At 49.5% G+C, this 18637-nt stretch overlaps 1 protein-coding gene across 1 annotated transcript; it reads right to left on the bottom strand.

The window, feature by feature from the left end:
• Positions 1-16962: 16962 nt before the first annotated feature.
• Positions 16963-18201, bottom strand: CCL19 (C-C motif chemokine ligand 19). Its single transcript, XM_028115234.2, has 3 exons — positions 18141-18201; positions 17347-17473; positions 16963-17122 (listed from the first exon to the last, which is right to left on the bottom strand). The coding sequence occupies exons 1-3, from the start codon at positions 18199-18201 to the stop codon at positions 16963-16965; spliced, it is 348 nt and encodes a 115-aa protein (XP_027971035.2).
• Positions 18202-18637: the final 436 nt, after the last annotated feature.

Below are 18637 nucleotides of genomic sequence, written 5' to 3' on the forward strand. Positions count from 1 at the left end.
ACTTTAAATCTTTGAATTTCCCAAGTAATAGGAATGTCTGTTATTTATGAGCCCCTTGGATGGTCACACCTGAGTTTATGCTAAGAGATGAGATGACTTAGGATCATCTGGGGGATGGTCACAAGAAAAACCAGCCATGTCACTGAATTGTCAGGGCTTTTGAGCCTGCGCATCCTCTGGGAGTAGGAGGGGCACTGGAGATTGAGTTCAGCCAATTCAGTCATGCCTACATAATGAAATTTCAATAAAAACTCTGGACACCAGAGCTTGTGGAACTTCCTGGTTGGTGAACACATTGATGTGCCAGGAGGGTGATGTGCCCAATGGGGTTTAGAGCATGAAGCTCTGCATTTGAGACCTTCCCAGACTTTGCCCTGTGTGTCTTCATTTGGCTGTTCCTGATTTATATCCTTTATAAAAAACTGTAGGTATAGCACTCCTGACTCTCATGAGTCTTTCTAGTGAAATATTGAAGCTGAGGTGTCTTGGGAACTCCCTGGGCTTGTAACCAGTTGGTCAGAAATGCACATGGCCTGGCAACCCCACAAATGGGGGCAGACATGTTGGGGACTGTGCCCTTAAACTTGTGGAGTCTGATGCTGAATGGTTAGTGTCTGAATTGAATTGGAGTACATGAGTTGGTAGGATAGCTTTCCAATGAATTTTTTTTTTTTTGGTTTTATTTATTTATTTGACAGAGATAGAGCTAGAGAGCACATTAAGCGGGCAGGGGGGTAGAATGGCAGAGAGGGAGAAGCAGACTCCTTGCTGAGCAGGGAGCCCGACGTGGGGCTCGATCCCAAGACCCTGGAATCATGACCTGAGCCAAAGGCAGTTGCCCACAACTGAGCCACCCAGGTGTCCCTCCATCGAATATTTTACCCACTGTCTCTAGAAGAAACTTCTATCCCTTTCATAACTCCTTAATAGCCTTCCCACCCCCATTTCCCATTCTTTATCTTTTAGCTCTGAGAATCTTAGTAAATCAGCAGTTTGGACAAGGCAAGGTGTGTGTGTAAGGGGGTGTTGGCGCTGCCACCCTTAGGCGAACATTTACAATGTCCTCTCCTGAAGGAATTTGAACAATCAGTCTCAAGGCTAGGGGTCAAGTCTTGGTTCCAGATTAGAGGTCAGAGTAAGGAGTACCTCTCTTTCCCAGGCTTCTCACCTCAACTCTTTGTGGTTCTAAGATACCTGGGAATGGTGGCAGGGGGGGGCACCTGGGTGGCTCAGTCAGTTAAGCGTCTGCCTTAGGCTTAGGTCATGGTCCCAGAGTCCTGGGATCGAGTCCCATGTCAGGCTCCCTGCTCAGTGGGAAGCCTGCTTCTCCCTCTGCCTATTGCTCCTGCTTGTGCTCGCTCTCTCTGTCAAATAAATAAATAAAATCTTAAAAAAAAAAAGATACCCGGGGATGGGAGGAGTGGGAAAAGTGGGAGCCAGCTGGTTCCCCAGATTCCCTAGAACAATGACAAGTAGCAAGATAAAACTGGAGAGGGTGGGGGGCGCATGGGTGGCTCAGTTAAGCATGTGCCTTAGGCTCAGGTCACGATCCTGGGGTCCTGGAATCGAGCCCTGGATGGGTCGGGCTCCCTGCTCGTTGGGGAGTCTGTTCCCTCTGCCTCTGCTTCTACTCCTGCTCGTGTGTGTGCTCTCTTTCTCACTCACTCAAGAAAAAGTCTTTAAAAAACAAAAAACTGGAGAAATTCCCTTCTCAGGTTCACCAAGTCTCCCTAGGCCCATGACAGTGCCTTTGCATCTGTCATTTGAGACCTGGTCTTCCCTCAGACAAGTATCGCTAAAGGGAAAGTTTTCTGGAAGCAGATCCAATTCCTGTATCTCACATCTGAGGACTCTAGGGCTTCACCCTCCTGACCCAGCCAACACTGACCCTTTCCCCTGTCGACCCATTTTCCTATGCCTCAAGCTGAGTCAGAGGAATAGCTTGAGGGGAACCTGGCCTAGAATACCCCTTCTACCATGCTTTCCCTATCGTGGGGATGGAGAGAGAATTTCTGAGCAGAGGGGCTGGTCAGCTTACAGAGACAAGGAAACTAGGTAGGAGGGAGGGGAGCAAGTGCTTTCCTCACCCGATAAGAGGCCCAAGAGACAAACTAGAGGAGGAGACCTCTCCTAAGAGACTAATTGTAGAGTGCTCCTCTGTTACCTTTTCCAGCCCTAGAGCATATGATGTGACAAACTTAACTGTGGACCCAGTTTTTTTTCTGCCTTCTCTATCACCCATCCATGTGTCCATGTCCACCCCTTTGTCTATCAGTCTATTCTTCCTTCTTCCATTTTCATATCTTCATTTCCATTGGTTCATGCATATGTTCAACCATTTTAATCCAGTCATCATCTATTAATGCATTTATTCATCTATCTATTAGTTATGTTAATAATATTTGTTGGTACTTGAGTGCCAGGCACCATGCTAAATCCTTTAAATTCATTGTCTCATGGCAAATCTATGAAGTAGAGTGCTGTGGGCTAGGCTTTTGTTCATGCAGACACTTTCTATACTCTTTTTGTGGTTTCTTTGGGTAACTCCTCTACCATCTCGTGTGGTCTTGATGGGTCTGTCAGTCATAGTGCTCTGATCAGAGTACCCCATTTTCTGACCACTGGAATATATTGAAGAATTGAGTATGTGTTATAAGCACAGTTAGCTGGAGCTTTTCATGAGATTTGGTGTTAGGAGAAAGAGGGCCTCTCATATATATATGAGCTGTCCCTTATTTATATATATATTTAAGACTTTTTGCGGCGCCTGGGTGGCTCAGTTGTTAAGCATCTGCCTTAGGCCCAGGTCATGATCCCAGGGTCCTGGGATCAAGTTCTGTGTCGGGCTCCCTGCTCTGCGGGAAGCGTGCTTCTCCCTCTCCCACTCCCCTGCTTGTGTTCCCTCTCTTGCTGTGTCTCTCTCTGTCAAATAAATAAAATCTTTAAAAAAAGACTCTTTAAAAAATATTTATTTATTTGAGAGAGAGAGTGTGAGAGAGAGATCACGAGCAGGGGGGAGGGTTAGAGGGAGAAGCAGACTCCCTACTGAGGAAGGAGCCCGACTAGGGACTCAGTCTCAGGACCCTGGGATCATGACTTGAGCCACAGGCAGACATTTAACCTAGGCGCCCCTATTTTTTTAATATTTTATTCTTAAGTAATCTCTATACCCAACAAAGGACTCGAACTCACAACTCTGAGATCAAGAGTCACCTGCCCTACCAACTGAGCCAGCCAGGCACCCCAGAGGGCCTCTGTTTTAGATCGCTCACTATAAAAATGTAGACTTGAGGCTTCCAGGGTCCGTATTTCCTGCTATCTACAAGAGGAATGAAACTCCCTAAAAAGAATTATAAGTTAAAAGATGGAGTTATCATCTGGACACCTAGGGCAGAAGTAGACTAAAATCTATTTTAAAAAAATTATTTTTGAGAGAGAGGGAGAGAGAACGTGACTGGGGGGATGGGCAGAGGGAGCGGGAGAGAGAGACTCCTAAGCAGGCTCCATGCTCAGCGCAAAGCCCAACCTCACCACCCTGAGATCATGACCTGAGACAAAATCAGGAGTCAGAGGCTTACCCGACTGAGTCACGCAGGTGCCCCTAAAATCTGTTTTTAATGGACCTATTTATGTGATACAACAATTTTAACTTTTTGCTTAAGCTACTTTAAGTTGGGTTTTTGTCATTTGCAATGGGAAGAGCTCTGAATAATAATTACTATTATTCCCATTTTACAAATGAGGAACCTAAGACCCAGCAATTTTTCCAAAGTTTCCCAGCTTATAAATGGCAGAACATTGGTATTTGGAGCAAACTCTGATACACTACCTATAATATCCATCCACTGTTCATTCATCTGTGCTCTATCCCATTCATTTATTTACTTGACTACCCTTCAGGGCTAAGACTCTGAAGGCAATAAGCCTTGTCTCACTTGCTAACTCTAGTTCTGAGGCTGAGTTTGAATCAGGGGTTGGCAAACTTTTTCTGTAAGGGGCCAGATAGTAAATATTTAAGGGTTTACTGGCTGTACTCTAACTATAGTGACTACTCATCTTTGCTGTTGTAGCCCCAAAGCAACCATAGACCATATATAAATGAACAGGCATGGCTGCATTCCAATAAAACTTTATTTACAAAAACAGGTGGCAGGCTGGATCTCTCCCATGGGCCATAGTTTGCCAATCCTTGGTCTGGATCAATATTTTTAGGAACATGAGTTGGGAGTGGGATCATGCATGCCTTGCATTTGTCATTACCAATGAAGGAAAACAACAAGATTTTTTTTTAAGATTTTATTTGAGAGAGAGAATGAGAGAGAGAGAGCACATGAGAGGGGGGAGGGTCAGAGGGAGAAGCAGACTCCCTGCTGAGCAGGGAGCCCGATGCGGGACTCGATCCCGGAACTCCAGGATCATGACCTGAGCCAAAGGCAGTCGCTTGACCAACTGAGCCATCCAGGCGCCCAAACAACAAGATTTTAATATTCAAACTCTTGTGTTTGAATCTGGCTTTATGACCTTGGCCAAATGAGGGAAGAGATGAGAGTTTCTTCACCTGTAAAATAGAAATAATGTATATCCTATGAGGTAGTACATGTGCCTCGCTCACAGTGGGAACTCAGTGAAGTTTAGGTCCATCCCTGTTCTCATTTATCACCCACCATGTATTGCCAGTATCAGGAGACTTCTCTTTATGGTATCCTGGATGCAGTGAGGACAGTTCAACCTAGCTTGCTAAGTTTAAGAGTCCAGCTTCTAAGAATGAGATTTCACACAAATTATATAGATTAAGCTCTTGCAAACTCCAAATTTCTCTTTTCAATAGCTATACCCCAACTCTTATCTGCGCGGTTGCAAACTTAAAACCATTCTAGTACCCAGCTAAACAAAGGGCTCTCCAGTCAACAAGCACTATTAGACCTAGAAGCAGTTCAGCCTCCTTTTATATCACTCAGGATGTCACCCTGTTCCCCAGGTGTATTTTCAACCTATTTCTTCCAAACAAATACTCCTCTCTAAGACAAAAGATTGTGTCCATGTGTGTTTGTGTGTCTGTGTGTCCATGACACGTGCATGAATCGTGTGTGTCTGATATGCCCTTGTGTCCATATTGTGATTATAAGATTAAATGTCTGTGGTGTGTCCTTTGATGTATATGAGTGATTGACTGTGCATGTGTATGTGGGTAGGACATATGTAAGTGGGTGAGGGTGTCAGCACTTGTTTGTATGTGGGTGTGTATTCTGGTTGCTGTTCAGTCCATCCATTTGTGATTCCCAACCTCACAGGGCCTGCAGGGAGCATCTATTGCATAGGGAAAAGGAGATATGAGGCTTCTGGCTTGGGCTCTCAACCTCATGGGGCCTATAGAGGGCGTCTAGTGTATGCAGAAAATGAAAATGTGTGGTTCCTGGCCTCTGAAGTGGGGGCTTTGGCCTGGGGAGGCTGGGCTGTCTTCTTCCAGAAAGGAGTTGGAAATGAGCAAGAAACCAAATGACTCAGCTCCTGAAAGTCCCTCGTAGGAAGGGGTCTGCTTCACACCCCATCCTTTTCTAAACCTTCTGTCCATATCCAGAGGGTCCTAGCCCAGCCAGAGGGGCAGAACTTGGCCCTTCAGTCTCAGGGTGTGGGTAGAACATTGCGTAGGACTTCCAGAGGTGACAGGACATCAGGATGGGGTGAAGTCTTGAGCAATAGTACACCCCCCCCCTTTCCTGCCTCCTGCCCTCTGGAGTTTGAAATAACACCACTGCCAGGATTTTCTGAACATCCCCTCTCCATTTCCTGCAATTTGGGCTACTTCAGGCCCCAGGGTTCCTTGCTGGGAGAAGTGCAGGAAACAAGGGCCCCTGAATCCAAAATAGAAAGTGATTTATGTGGCTGGAGATGAAGAACCCTGGGGGGTCAGAGAGAAGGCAGAGGAGACTACATGGACGAGGGATCTCTGCAGAGCATCGAGGATGGGTGAGGCAGGAGAGAGGACATTCCAGGTAGAATGAACAGTAAGCACAGAGGCTCAGAGGAAGGACAGGGGTTTGGGATTAATCCCAATGTGGGTGAGGAAGGGGAAGGGCAAGTGGTGAGAGAGGCTGTGTGTGTGTGGGTAATACCTGTGGTATTTGGGGCACTTTCTCCTGGTGATGCCATGCCTAGTGGTCAAAGTTAATGGAAAACCCTTGTGGCCTTAATCAGGCAGGACCACTAGGGTCTAGTATCCCTTGGGTGTGAAGGGTTGAGTCTCTTTGCAGTTACAGAATGTCAACCAGGTGAAGTGCCAGTTGGAGGTAGAGGGAATGAGTCACAGGGGAAGTGTGGTGAACATAATTCTAAAATTCCTGCCCCCAGTGTGTATGCCCTGCATCTCCTTGATTTGAGATCACCTTAACCTATTGACCTGTAAATATGATGGCATATCCTTCATGGGATTAGGTTATGATAAATGACAAAATGGAGGGATTTTGCAGATGTGATTAAGGTCCCTAATCAGTTGACTTTGAGTTCATCAAAAGGGAGATGACCTTGGATGGGCCTGACCTAATCAGGTGAGCCCTTTAAAAAAGTGTTTAGAGATAAGAAATAAGCATCAGCCTTAAAAAAAAAAAAAGCAAACTTAAAAAGAGGGTGCTTTGGGGCACCTGGGTGGCTCAGTTGGTTAAGCATCTGACTCTTGATTTCAGCTCAGGTCATGATTTCAGGGTTGTTAGATAGAGCCCTGCAGCCGGGCTCCGTGCTGGGTGGGAAGCCTGCTTAGGATTCTCTCTCTCCCTCTGTTCCCTCCCAGCCCCCCCGCACCCCCCACACTCCTGCCAACTCACGTGCTCGATCTCTCTCTCTCTCTTAAAAAGAAGGGGGGGTGCCTGGCTGACTCAGTCGGTAGAGCATGTGACTTTTTTTTTTAATATTTTATTTATTTGACAGAATGAGAGCACAAGCAGGGGGAGTGGCAGGCAGAGGGAGAAGCAGGCTCCCCGCAGAGCAGAGAAGCCCCATGCGGTACTCGATCCCAGGACCCTGGGATCATGACCTGAGCCAAAGGCAGATGCTTAACTGACTGAGCCACCCAGGCATCCCGAGCATGTGACTCTTGATCTTGGAGTCGTGAGTTCAAGCGCCACGTGTGGCGTAGAGTTTACAAAGGAAGGAACAAAGAAAGAGAAAGCAGCAGCAGCAGATGCTCTCATGCTGGCTTTGAAGAAGCAAAGTGCCATGTTGTAGAGAGGGCCATGTGGCCGGCAGCTATAGGAGCTCGGGGCCTCGCCCTGCCAGCACAGCTGCCAATACCCGGTGAGTTTGAAAGAGGACGCTGAGTCTGAAATGAAACTGCAGCCCTGGCTGAGGCCTAAGTTCAGCCTGGTGAGACCCTGAGCAGGGAGGACCCAGTCAATGCGGACCTGGACCCCTGACCCACAGAAACTGTGAAATAATAAATTTGGATTTTTCGAAGCTCCTAAATTTGTGGCGATTTGTTATATAGCAATAGAAAAGTAGTATGAGAAGGAAGTACCTAATAAATGCTAGTTAAGCCCCAGGGTTTCTTAACTACAGACTATAGCTTTTAACCATATTTTCCTCCTGGTTTTGAAATGGCCCTCTTTCTTTAACTGACTCCCCTTTTCTTTCATCCTTTTTTTAAAAAAAGATTTTATTTATTTATTTGAGAGAGAGTGCATGCCCATGATTGGGGGGGAGGGGCAGAAGGAAAGGGAGAAGCGGACTCCCTGCCGAGCTGGGGGTGATGAGGGAGGTGGCACTTTGTCCCAGGACCCTGAGATCACGACCTGAGCCAAAGGCAGATGCTTAACCGACTGAGTCACCCAGGTGTCCCTATTCCGTTCTTGAAGATAGATTTTTGTGGTGGTATTATTACTACTCACCAAGATGCTGATTCACTTCTCCTGGCAGTCTCTCCCTTAAAGTTAAGTATGATTGGGGGCACCTGGGTGGCTTCACTCTTTAAGCATCTGCCTTCGGCTCAGGTCATGATCCCGGGGTCCTGGGATCAACCCCCCGGGATGGACCCCAGGATCATGACCTGAGCCGAAGGCAGATGCTTAAAGAGTGAGAGGGAGAGAGACAAGTAGGCTTCCCGCAGAGCAGAGAGCCCAGGGAGTCTGCTTGTCTCTCTCCCTCTGCCCCTCCCCCTGCTCATGCTCTCTTGCATGCTCGCTCTCTCTCTCTCAAATAAATAAAAATAAAATCTTTTTTATAAGATTATTATTATTTTTTTGAAGATTTTATTTATTTTTTGACAGAGACACAGCAAGAGAGGGAACACAAGCAGGGGGAGTGGGAGAGGGAGAAGCAGACCTCTCGCTGAGCAGGGAGCCGGACATGGGGCTCGATCCCAGGACCCTGGGATCATGACCTGAGCCGAAGGCAGACGCTTAACGACTGAGCCACCCAGGCGCCCCCAAAATAAAATCTTTTTAATAAAAGTTAAGTATGTTTGTATGACACACTTTGGCCAATGAAATGCATTTGGAAATGGCATGTGTCGTTTATGGATAGAAGTGTTTAAACAAGAGATCCCCTGTCTTTTCTGGCTGCAGTGATCATGGAAACATGTGTTGAGATGAAGGAGCGTGCCAAAAGATCAAGGCAGCCTAGAATGTTGAACTGCCACATGGAATCCAGCTGTGCTAAGGACCCGCCTAGACCCATAGCAGGCTCGGTATGCATGGAGAATAGAGTTTTGTTGTGTTAAGGTACTCAGATTGGTGTCATCTGTTATTGCAACATAACCTAGCCTATCCTGCCCCATCAGGTGTGTTGGTGGTGGTAACCAGGTGTTGTAGAATAGAGATGAGATTATAACAAACTAGAAGAAGAATGGATGCTGTGGGCCAAATTGGTTCTGTGTGACTGTATCTGGAGATAGGGTCTTTAGGAAGGAATTTAGATTAAATGAGGTCAGAAAGGTAGGGCCCTAATCTGATAGGACTGTGGCCTTATAAAAAGAGAAAGAGAGAGCGATCTCTTTCTCTCTGTCATGGGACATAGTGAGAAGGTGGTCAGGTAGAGAGATCACACCAGAAACTGACCATACTGGCACCTTGATCTTGAACTTGTCCTTGATCTTGAACTTGTAATCTACAGAATTTGAGAAAATAAATGTCTGTTGGTTAAGCCACCCAGACTATGGTATTTTATCTTGGCAGCCCAAGCTAAGACAGATGTGGTAATTGCTAAAACTCTGAATAGTCTCTTTTTGAGGAGGAGTGAAGTTTTTTTGGTTGTATAAGCAAAAGTGATATTATATTTGGTGATGCCCTTAAATTTTTAAGAAGCCTAGGGTTTGGGACAAAGGGTGTATTTTGATGTTGGATAGCCAGAGGGTAGACTATGGAGGTATTTATCATTGTTTTCACTACCTACAACCTTAAACCCTTTCTATATTTGAGGAATTTCCTATTGGTCTTAGTTACCAATAGTTATGTTCCATCATAAAATACCCAAAGGTCACATACTAATTCTCCCCCCTTTTGCTGTTAGGCCTTGGGCACATGACTTGGGTTTAACCCATCAGAAGCACCTTCCAAGGATTGTGAATAGGAAGAGAATAGTGATGCAAGGGAGCAGGATTAGTAGAGAATCTATTTTGATGGTGATAGGAGTGGTAGCAGAAGTGATGTCTGTTTTCCAGGGGCACTGTAGTTGTGATTCCAGAGGTAAAACCTGGCGAGCTGATCACTTAACATTGTGGGGCTTGGAGCAACAGTACAAATGAAGGGCCACATACCATGTATCTAAATATTTAAAAGTTATGGGGCACCTGGGTGGCTCAGCTGGTTAAGTGTCTGCCTTCGGCTCAGGTCATGATCTCGGGGTCCTGGGATCCAGCCCTGGGTTGGGCTCCCTGCTCCATGGGGAGTCTGCTTCTCCCTCTCTCTGTACCGACCCCCACCCCCCAGCCCCGCTCGTGCTCTCTCTCTCTCAAATAAATAAATAAATAAAATCTTTACTGACTGAGCCACCCAGGTGTCCCAGTAAATAAAATCTTTAAAAAAATAAATATTTTTACTTTTTTAAAAGATTTTATTTATTTATTTGACAGAGAGAGAGACAGTGAGAGGGGGAACACAAGCAGGGGGAGCAGCAGAGGGAGAGAGACAAGCAGGCTTCCCGCAGAGCAGGGAGCCCGATGTGGGGCTCGATCCCAGGACCCTGGGACCATGACCTGAGCTGAAGGCAGAGGCTTAACGACTGAGCCACCCAGGTGCCCCCAAAAATAAATATTTTAAAGTTATAAATCAAGATAACACATTGTCAAATAAAAATACCTCTCTCTTACTGTCTTGAAAAATATGCATTTAGAGCAATTCAAAGGCCAGGTTCAAATTTAGAATTCTTGGACTCCTTGGAGTTCTATGATGGAATGAAGCAGTAAAGGGAGAGCCAAGCTCCAGTGCTCTACTTGTCTTCCCACCCCTTCCTCTTCTACCCTCAGTTCCATCATGAACCATGAAGGGCCTCATGTGCCTGGTATAGGCAGTCTGGCCCCATACACACAAGCTCCTTCACTGTTCCCTGGAAATAGCTACCTCTTGGCAACCCTCTGGATGCAGGGAGTGACGCAGTACATTATAGGAAGGATGGCTCTGAGGAAGAAGCCTGCACGGACTCTGGAAGCTGCTCGGGGCCACTTGGGCCGAGAGTTCTCTAGTTTTCAGTTCCTGAAATGTGCTCTAGAAGGAGAAGCACAAGTTCCAGGTGGGCATGTCCCCTTAGCTCTGTACCCAGAGGTGTGACTGGAGGAGAGCCGGAGCAGAGCCCTCTGAAACATGGAATGCAGGGCAGGGGCTCCAGCTGTCTGGACATAAGCGTGGTATTGGCATTTGGCTTTCCTTCTGGGGATGCTGCCTGGAGGGATGTCTGGACTGTCCTGGCTCTACTGCAAGATGTGCAAGTGGTTCCAGCTGCTCGGGCTCTCTTACTCCTCCATTTTCTACAATTTCCCAGGGTCTTTTTAATAAATTACTTTTCTGAGAGTTTTAGTAGCTTGCAAGTAAGAATCCTTATTAATACGTTTGTCTATTTGCCTTTTTGTGGGGGGGGCAGGTAATGTAACCTTCATTAGAAGGTTTCATTCAGCTTCATGAGGCCCAAGACCGTATCTGTCTTTTTTTTTTTTTTTAAAGATTTTATTCATTTGACAGAGAGAGACAGCGAGAGCAGGAACACAAGCAGGGGGAGTGGGAGAGGGAGAAGCAGGCTTCCCGCCGAGCAGGGAGCCCGATGCGGGGCTCGATCCCAGGACCCTGGGATCATGACCAGAGCCGAAGGCAGCCGCTTAACTGACTGAGCCACCCAGGCGCCCCAAGACCGTATCTGTCTTGTTCACTATCATATCACCAGCACCTAGAACAGTGCCTGGTAAGAATAAATGTTCTGGGTTCCAGTGATGTGGCATCACTTTAGACACAAGGATTTGCCAGGGTTAGGACCCTATATCATGGCAGCCCTGAGACTACTGGGGGCCCTACACTAACAGATATTCTGACACTTAGGGCTGCCATGCCAAGAGGAGCCATTTACATAGACTACAGGGGAAATGGTGTCCCTGGAGTTATACAATGCTGATGTCTTGTCTGACAGGCATGGTGTTCCTGACAGTGGTAAGATTTCCTGAGAGGAATAGTAACCTGATAGTAATGGGGGACCTTGACATTAATGGGGGTCCTGTCAGCAATGGGGACATCATTAGGTATTAGGATGTCCTGTCAGTCAGTGTTTGTGAATTGATGGAGGGCTTTTAAAGTGTTAGGCCCCTGGTAGGAAGGGGTGGCTTCTTCTTGGAGGAGATTTTTTGAAATAATGATCTGACAGGTATGAGATCACAAGGTGACTGAGGTTTTGATGGTGATGGGTCCAGATTTCCAGGGACTGTGACTCTGAGATCCAGAGCCCTGGGGGATCAGGTTGTCCTGGTTGGACAAGGTGGAAGCTGCTGGGGTTAAAGCCATCCCACTTCCACTGGGTTGGAGCCCAGGGTGGTTCCTGTCTTCTGCCTCCCCACAGGACCCATGGAAGGCTAGAAGGTCCTAGGGACAGGAGCAGGGCAAAGAGGTCTGACTCCCCGATTTACTCTGATCCTCAGAGGTTTTATCCTCGTTCTTGTTCTCCTCCCCTGTCCTGCCTGATCCTGACCCCTCAGGAGATGGACATGGCCCTCAGAAGCCAGTCCTTCCGGAATCTGATCCCACCTCTGTGATCCCCAGATTCTCTGCCCTGTGGAGGTAGCACCCACTCTCGCTGACTCTAAAGGCTGGCCCCACCCCTTCCAGAATCCTTGCCCACATGACCCCCCGTGTCCTGCCCCTACTTTTCAGGATCCCAAGCCCTACCCCTCATTCCTCCTGTCCTTTTAACATCCCCTGGTCCTGGCCTCCGATACTTGCCTGGGAATGGAGGTAAGGATGTGGGCATGTTTGTGGACGGACCTCCATCTCCACTGCTCCTCCTTGGGAATACTGAGACTTGAATAGCCTCGGAGAACTGCGCCTATTTCCTCTCAGCAATGCCACTTACTAGTTTAGTGGACCTGGGAGCTCACACTACCTCTCTGTGCCTCGATTTCCTCCTCTATAAAATGGGACTAGTGATCTCCACCTCATAGGGTTGTTAGAGGAAGCAGTGATATAATGCACATAAAGGACTCTGCTTGGAGCCTGGCACATGGTTAGCACCCCAAAGTTAATGGCTTTCCCTATTCCTTGAGAGCCACTTCCTCAGACCTGGTCCTGCTGTATTGTTTCCCATTTTTATTTAGGATGTGGGTCAACTCACGAGGTGGTATGTGTAGTAACTTAGAGTACAGATTCTGCAGCCAAATTGCCCAGCTGGGATGCCCCCAGCTCTGCCACTTTACCATCTGTCCAGCCTGGGCAAGTTACTTAATCTCTGCACCTCAGTTTCCTTAGCTGTAACGTAAGAATGATACTAGTACTTAAAGCAGTGCCCAGCACTCATGGTGAACTAGCTAGTGCAACAGGGCTTGTCTTTCCATGTGGACAAGTCTCAGGAGCCACTGAGGAAGTCCTCTGACCAGAGGAGTGCCAGCTTATTCTTACAGAGGGGTTCTTGAGGAAATTCCCCACTTGGGAGTCCTGCTCCGTTGTGAGACTGTTATTTCCAAGATTTTTCTGGCTGTTTCTGAGTTTCCCGGAGGCCAGAAAAGGGGAGCCTGGGGGTGGGGGCTTACCAAGAAATCGAACATGAGCTGATGAAAATATGATCAAAACCGTATGGGGCTGGCTCTTACCAAACACTTACCCATGCAACAGAGGCAGTCCCAATGTCTTGAGAACTGGATGTGCTCCAGGTATGAGTTGGGTGGGGCATCGTGGGAAAGGGCCATTTTCAGTTACATTTTTTGTTAATCAAATGAGTTCTGGGGCTTGTTCTATGCCAGCCCCAGAGCGGAGCAGTGTTGGCAGTGGAGATGAACAGGTCCAATATCATTCTCTGAGAACTCTATCAATAGACAGGACGGGGAGCTTGTTGTCCATCCTGTAGATGGGAGCTGGGAGCTCTCTGAGCAGGATGTCAGGTCCCTTTAGGGAGATGTTGGCTGCTGGGGCCTTAGGCCTTCAGGGTAGAGAGTTTTCACTCAGCTGTTGGCCTTAAACCGGTAGCAGGCGCTGTGTGCCCTAGACAGGAAGGTGTCTTCTCAGAGGCAGGCAGCAAGGCCTCTGTATTCTGGTTGGGGAGCCAGAAGTCCATGCTGTCCCTTGGAGAAGGTGGCAGCCTCATCATTGTCAGGTAGGCAGGTCGGCTTCTGGCCCGCGAGAACTCGGGATAGTGACACAACCCTTGTCAGTAAATCATAGTAAAACAGGGAGCGGGTGTGATTAGATAAAGTGACAGTGCTGAGAATGTTTGAGTGGGTAGGGACAAGTCACAGATTGCTGGGTTAAGCCCTCATGTATCTGGCAGGGAGGTAAGAGGCTAGCACCCAGTCCCCAGGAGGAGTTGGTGGCTGGGGGCGGGAAGGCACGGGCTGGAGAAGGGGTAGGGAGGGCTGTATGCCTGCTCTCTATGGTACTCGGGTGTCCACCCCCTCAGACTTTCTTGAAATTCTTTATTCCCCAGGCCTCCAGGGTCTGGCCAGAGGCTGTTCGATCCAAGCCCCTTCACTAGCTCCTGAATTATTTTCTCTCTTCTTGAGTCTCAGTTCTTGCTTTGTTCCCAGAAGGTGGTCCCTGAGGCCCCAAGAAGTAGGGACATTTCTGAAGGTACATGACTTTGGGGGAGCCTGTGTGAATGTTGGGGGTTTAGACCCAAAGATTCATGAGTCAAATCTTTGGAGGGACTCTTAAAAATTAAGCACCTCTCCCCGTACACCTGACTGATGGGGAACTAAGGTTTTGGAGATGGGGAGTAAGGAAGAGACTTGCCTGGAGTGGCACAGTGAAGTGCTGAAGCAGGGCTGAGGGCTGGGCACTGAGTTCAGGACTTGTTCCTGTACCCCCCTCAGTGGCGTGGCAGGGAGGTAGCGTCCAGGGCCTCTGTCATAGTAACATCTTCCTCAGGGCTCCTGCCCTCACTCCCCTACTCTATCTGGGGTTTTCCTCCGAAGGGAGGTTTTCTGTCTTCCTCTGTGGCAGGCTGACTTCCACTTGGCTTCCCTGGGAACTGAGAAGGAGTTGAAGCAATGTGCCCCTCAAACACCTGTGTTTGTCCTCTGCCTGCTGGGGCACAGGGCACGGGATCTAAAAGGTGTCTGTAGCTGGGCCCCCGGGGGCTCCATGGTTGGCTGCCTTAATGGATGAATTAATGGATGGATGAGTAGATGGGTGGAGGAGCGGATGGATGGATGGCAGTCTAATGGGTGCAGAGATGGCTAAATGGATGGGTGCACAGGTGCACGAGTTGGATGGCTCATTTCCTCCAGGCAGCAGGGCCACACTTCCCAGCTGTAACAGTTGTTCTTGCATCCCACCCACTCCTGGGGCTCTAGGAGATGGGATATCTGAGATTTTGAATACCTTACTTCTGGGAGCAGAGGGGAGAAGGAAGCTGCTATGCACTCAGCTCCGTGAGGAGGGGCTGGCACAATCCCCTCACCACTGCTCCCCTTCCCAGACTGCCCAGGCCTGGCTTTGTTATCAGATGAGGTATAGCTGGTAAGTGATGACCCACCCCTTCCCAGGTAACAATGCTCAGTCTGCTGTCATATAGCTGTCATCCAACCCCAGTGCCACAGTCTTGCTGCTCTCAGTGGGACAAGTCCTTAGAGGCCCAAGTGGGAGACCAGCAGCTTCCCCAGGGGACTTACCAGGCGTGAGGAGTTCACTCCTTCCAGAGCAGCCCTGTGGTATGCTCCAGGCATCACAGCGCTTTCACCTCCCCCGAAGAGGAGACTCCTCTGTAACTCCCTGATCTTTGTGTTGCCTTGGCTCAGGTACCCTGGGGGCTGCAGGGCTGGCGGTGGGGTTCCTCCATGCTAAATCTTCCTAGCTCCCTGGCCGCTCCTTCTTCCACCCTCTGGGCCCTCTTCCACTCTGCCTTCTGGCTCCCAGGTCTATCTGTCAGTATCCCTGACAAGTGTGGCCCCAGGATTGCTCAGATGCGGCTGGACCTAGCCCAGCCTCCCTGAGTGAGAGAGGAAGGCTAGCCCAAAGGTCAGATTCTGTGTGGACAGATGGGCCCTCACCGCTGGCTATTGAGCCTTTCCTCACATATGTACTCATTTTCTATTTTTTAAAAATATTTTATTTATTTATTTGACAGAGGGAGACACAGCGAAAGAGGGAACACAAGCAGGGGGAGTGGGAGAGGGAGAAGCAGGCTTCCCGCGGAGCAGGGAGCCCAATATGGGGCTTGATCCCAGGACCCTGGGATCATGACCTGAGCCGAAGTCAGACGCTTAATGACTGAGCCACCGAGGCGCCCCTGTACTCATTTTCTAGACAAATATTTATTGAGTGACTACTTTGTGCCAGGCAGTGAGACCACCAGGGAGACAGTGGAAACCAAAACAGACGTGATCCCTCTTGAGGAAGGCTGACAAACTATCAGTTATAACCCAGTGTGATGAGAGCTGCAAGGGGAGAGGGGCAAGGGCCCTGGGAGCTTGGGAGGGAGGGAGGCTACTTAATCTAGCCTTGAGTCGGGGTGGGGGGGGGTGCTTCCTGGAGAAAGAGTCATCAAGACCCAGATGGGAAGGCAGGTGAGCCGGTGAGAGAAGAGTGTTCCAGACAGAGGGAATGGCGGGGGTGGATGAGTACTTTCCCTGCCCCCGGCAGCAGAGTTGGGCCTCTTCTTGCCCCCAGCCAGGAAAGCTGGTTCTTGACAACTCCCTCCCCCCTGGTGACACCTGATCCCTGAGACACCTGGATACTTTGCCTTGGAGGAGAAAGACTGGGAGGCGTGAAAGAGTTTGGCTCAATCAGAGAACAGGCACAGGTTTGGTGTGGCTGAACCGTGGAGAGTGAGTGGGCTGTGAGGGGACCAGGTGGGGCTCTGATGATGGGAATTGGTCCCGAGAACGCAGGGCGTTAAGGAGGGGTCCATGAGGAGGTTGCTCAGGTTGCAGAGGGAAAATGAGATCTGCCATTCCATCTCCCCATTTCCTACTCTGGTCCTCCTGGACAGACAACAAACAGCAGACAGACAGATCCGTGGGTACCAGTTGGGCTTTATTGGAAGCACTGTGGTCTGGGTGTGGAGGAGAAGCTGCACTCCTGCTACGCCACACTCACCCCTGCCCACACTCACACTCACACTCACACTGACGCTCCAGGCCCTGTCCCAGCTGGAGTCAGTTCTGGTGCAGAGCCACTGGAGGCCTGGTCCTCCCTTTTTTTTGTTTGTTTATTTGTTTTCTGGTCCTCCCTTCTGATCCTTGGTTCCCCAGGGCTGCAGTGAGTCACATCCCTTCATTCAGATGCAGGGCTCCCTCCGGGGCTGTCAGGGGCTAACTGCCATGGCGCTTGTTCTAGGGGAGGAAGGAGAGGGTCATGGGTTGGGGTCTTGGGCAGGGGCTCTGAGGGAGGAGGCAGCGCTGGGGAGGGCCGGGCTTGCCTTTGCAGAGTTCTTCTGCAGTCTCCGGATGATGCGGTCCACCCAGGGCTGGTCTGGAGGTGCACAGAGCTGGTGACCCCTCAGTGTGGTGAACCTGGAGTCAGAGGTCAGAGGTCAGAGAGAATGTAGCCCTGGAACCCAGCCTCCTGGCAGGCTCTTGGTGTGAGGGGCAGAGACTGGGGACCACATCTGGGAGCCTGTTTCAGGGGCTTCCTTGAAGAGGCTGGGCTTGGCAAAGAGAAGGCAGATAGGAAGGTGGGGTATCACCGGTGGCTGCTGGCGGAGATGAGGCTAGACGAGCTCCTCCCCACAACTCACACAACGGCAGGCACTCTACAGCCGTCCTTGATGAGGAGGTGGCGAAAGGCTCTGATGATGTTCCCTGGGATGGGGCGCTGGGTTACAGACAGGCAGCAGTCTTCAGCGTCGTTGGCACCACCCAGAGCTGGGGTGCGGGTGGGAGAAAGAAGGTAGTGTCAGAACACAGGCACCCTGAGGAGGGGAGGCCACGGCCCTATGGCCCTAAGTGGGATTAAAGAGAAGTGTGTGTGTGTGGGGGGGGGGGTGCTTAAACCTGTCATTCAGCCGGTATGGACCCATATGGCCCTAATGGTTGCTAAATATATTGAAGTACCTCTAAGCTGTTTGGTAAACCCCAACCTCTCCCCCAGGACCTGCATAAATGAAGAGTTGATGCTGCTCACAGCGCGGGGTTGGGGAGGAGAGGTGAGGAGTAAGGGCTAGGGTAGTAGGAGACTGGGGTTAGAGGAGTTATGAATTGTTAAATATTTGGACTATTAGCCCTGTCTCAGCATCTCCCATTCTCTCCACCGTAAACAAATATATACTGTTCTCTCCTGTCTGGGAAACAGAGGCAGCAGGAAAGAGAGGCTGAAGAGAGAAGGCTCGTCCTGGGCCCCGGGACACACCAAGAGACCGACAAACATTGAATTCAGGGGCCCAGTCATACCCACACTCACAGGGCTCAGGGAACCCTCAGGTTCACCCAAACATGCAGACCTAACTCCGTGTCCCTCACATCCAGCGCCAAGTAGTCTGAGATTTAGACACCCCCTCCCCAATGCCCACCATAAGCCTTCACTCAGCCTTACCCGGGGAGGTCCAGAGAATCAGCAGGCTGAAGGCCAGTATTGCAGCTGCTTGGGATGCCATGGACGGCAGACGGAGGCAGACCAACCGTGAGACAGTGAGCACGGGGAAATCTCTGGGTGCGGGGCCGGAGTCTTGTGAGGCTGAAACTTGGCTGGCAGTGGGAGGGAGCAATGGGAAGTGCACAGGCGTCCTTGTGGGCTGTGAGGGGTTCTGGGAATGTGTGTGAAAGCCTGTGTGAGGCTGCAACTGCCTCTTATTTATGGCTCAGAACTTTCACTTTCCCTGCTCAGAAATTCCCCTCCACTTCCATTCCGTGGATTCCCCTTTGTCCCCCTCTTTCTGATGGAACTTGCCCCTGCCCCCCTTCTTCCTGCCTCAGTAGCTTCCCTACTCTTCTGCTTTTTTTGGCTTCATCTCTGAGAATCTAAGCAGTCCGCACTCTGGCCAAGAGAAGGGACCTCGCCATGTCAGCCAAAGATACAGGGTCTGCAGTATG

The sequence above is a fragment of the Eumetopias jubatus genome, unplaced genomic scaffold (assembly GCF_037043125.1).
Source record: "Eumetopias jubatus isolate StellerSeaLion01/CBP00866 unplaced genomic scaffold, mEumJub1_p1.0 scaffold_15, whole genome shotgun sequence".
NCBI lineage: Eukaryota > Metazoa > Chordata > Mammalia > Carnivora > Otariidae > Eumetopias > Eumetopias jubatus.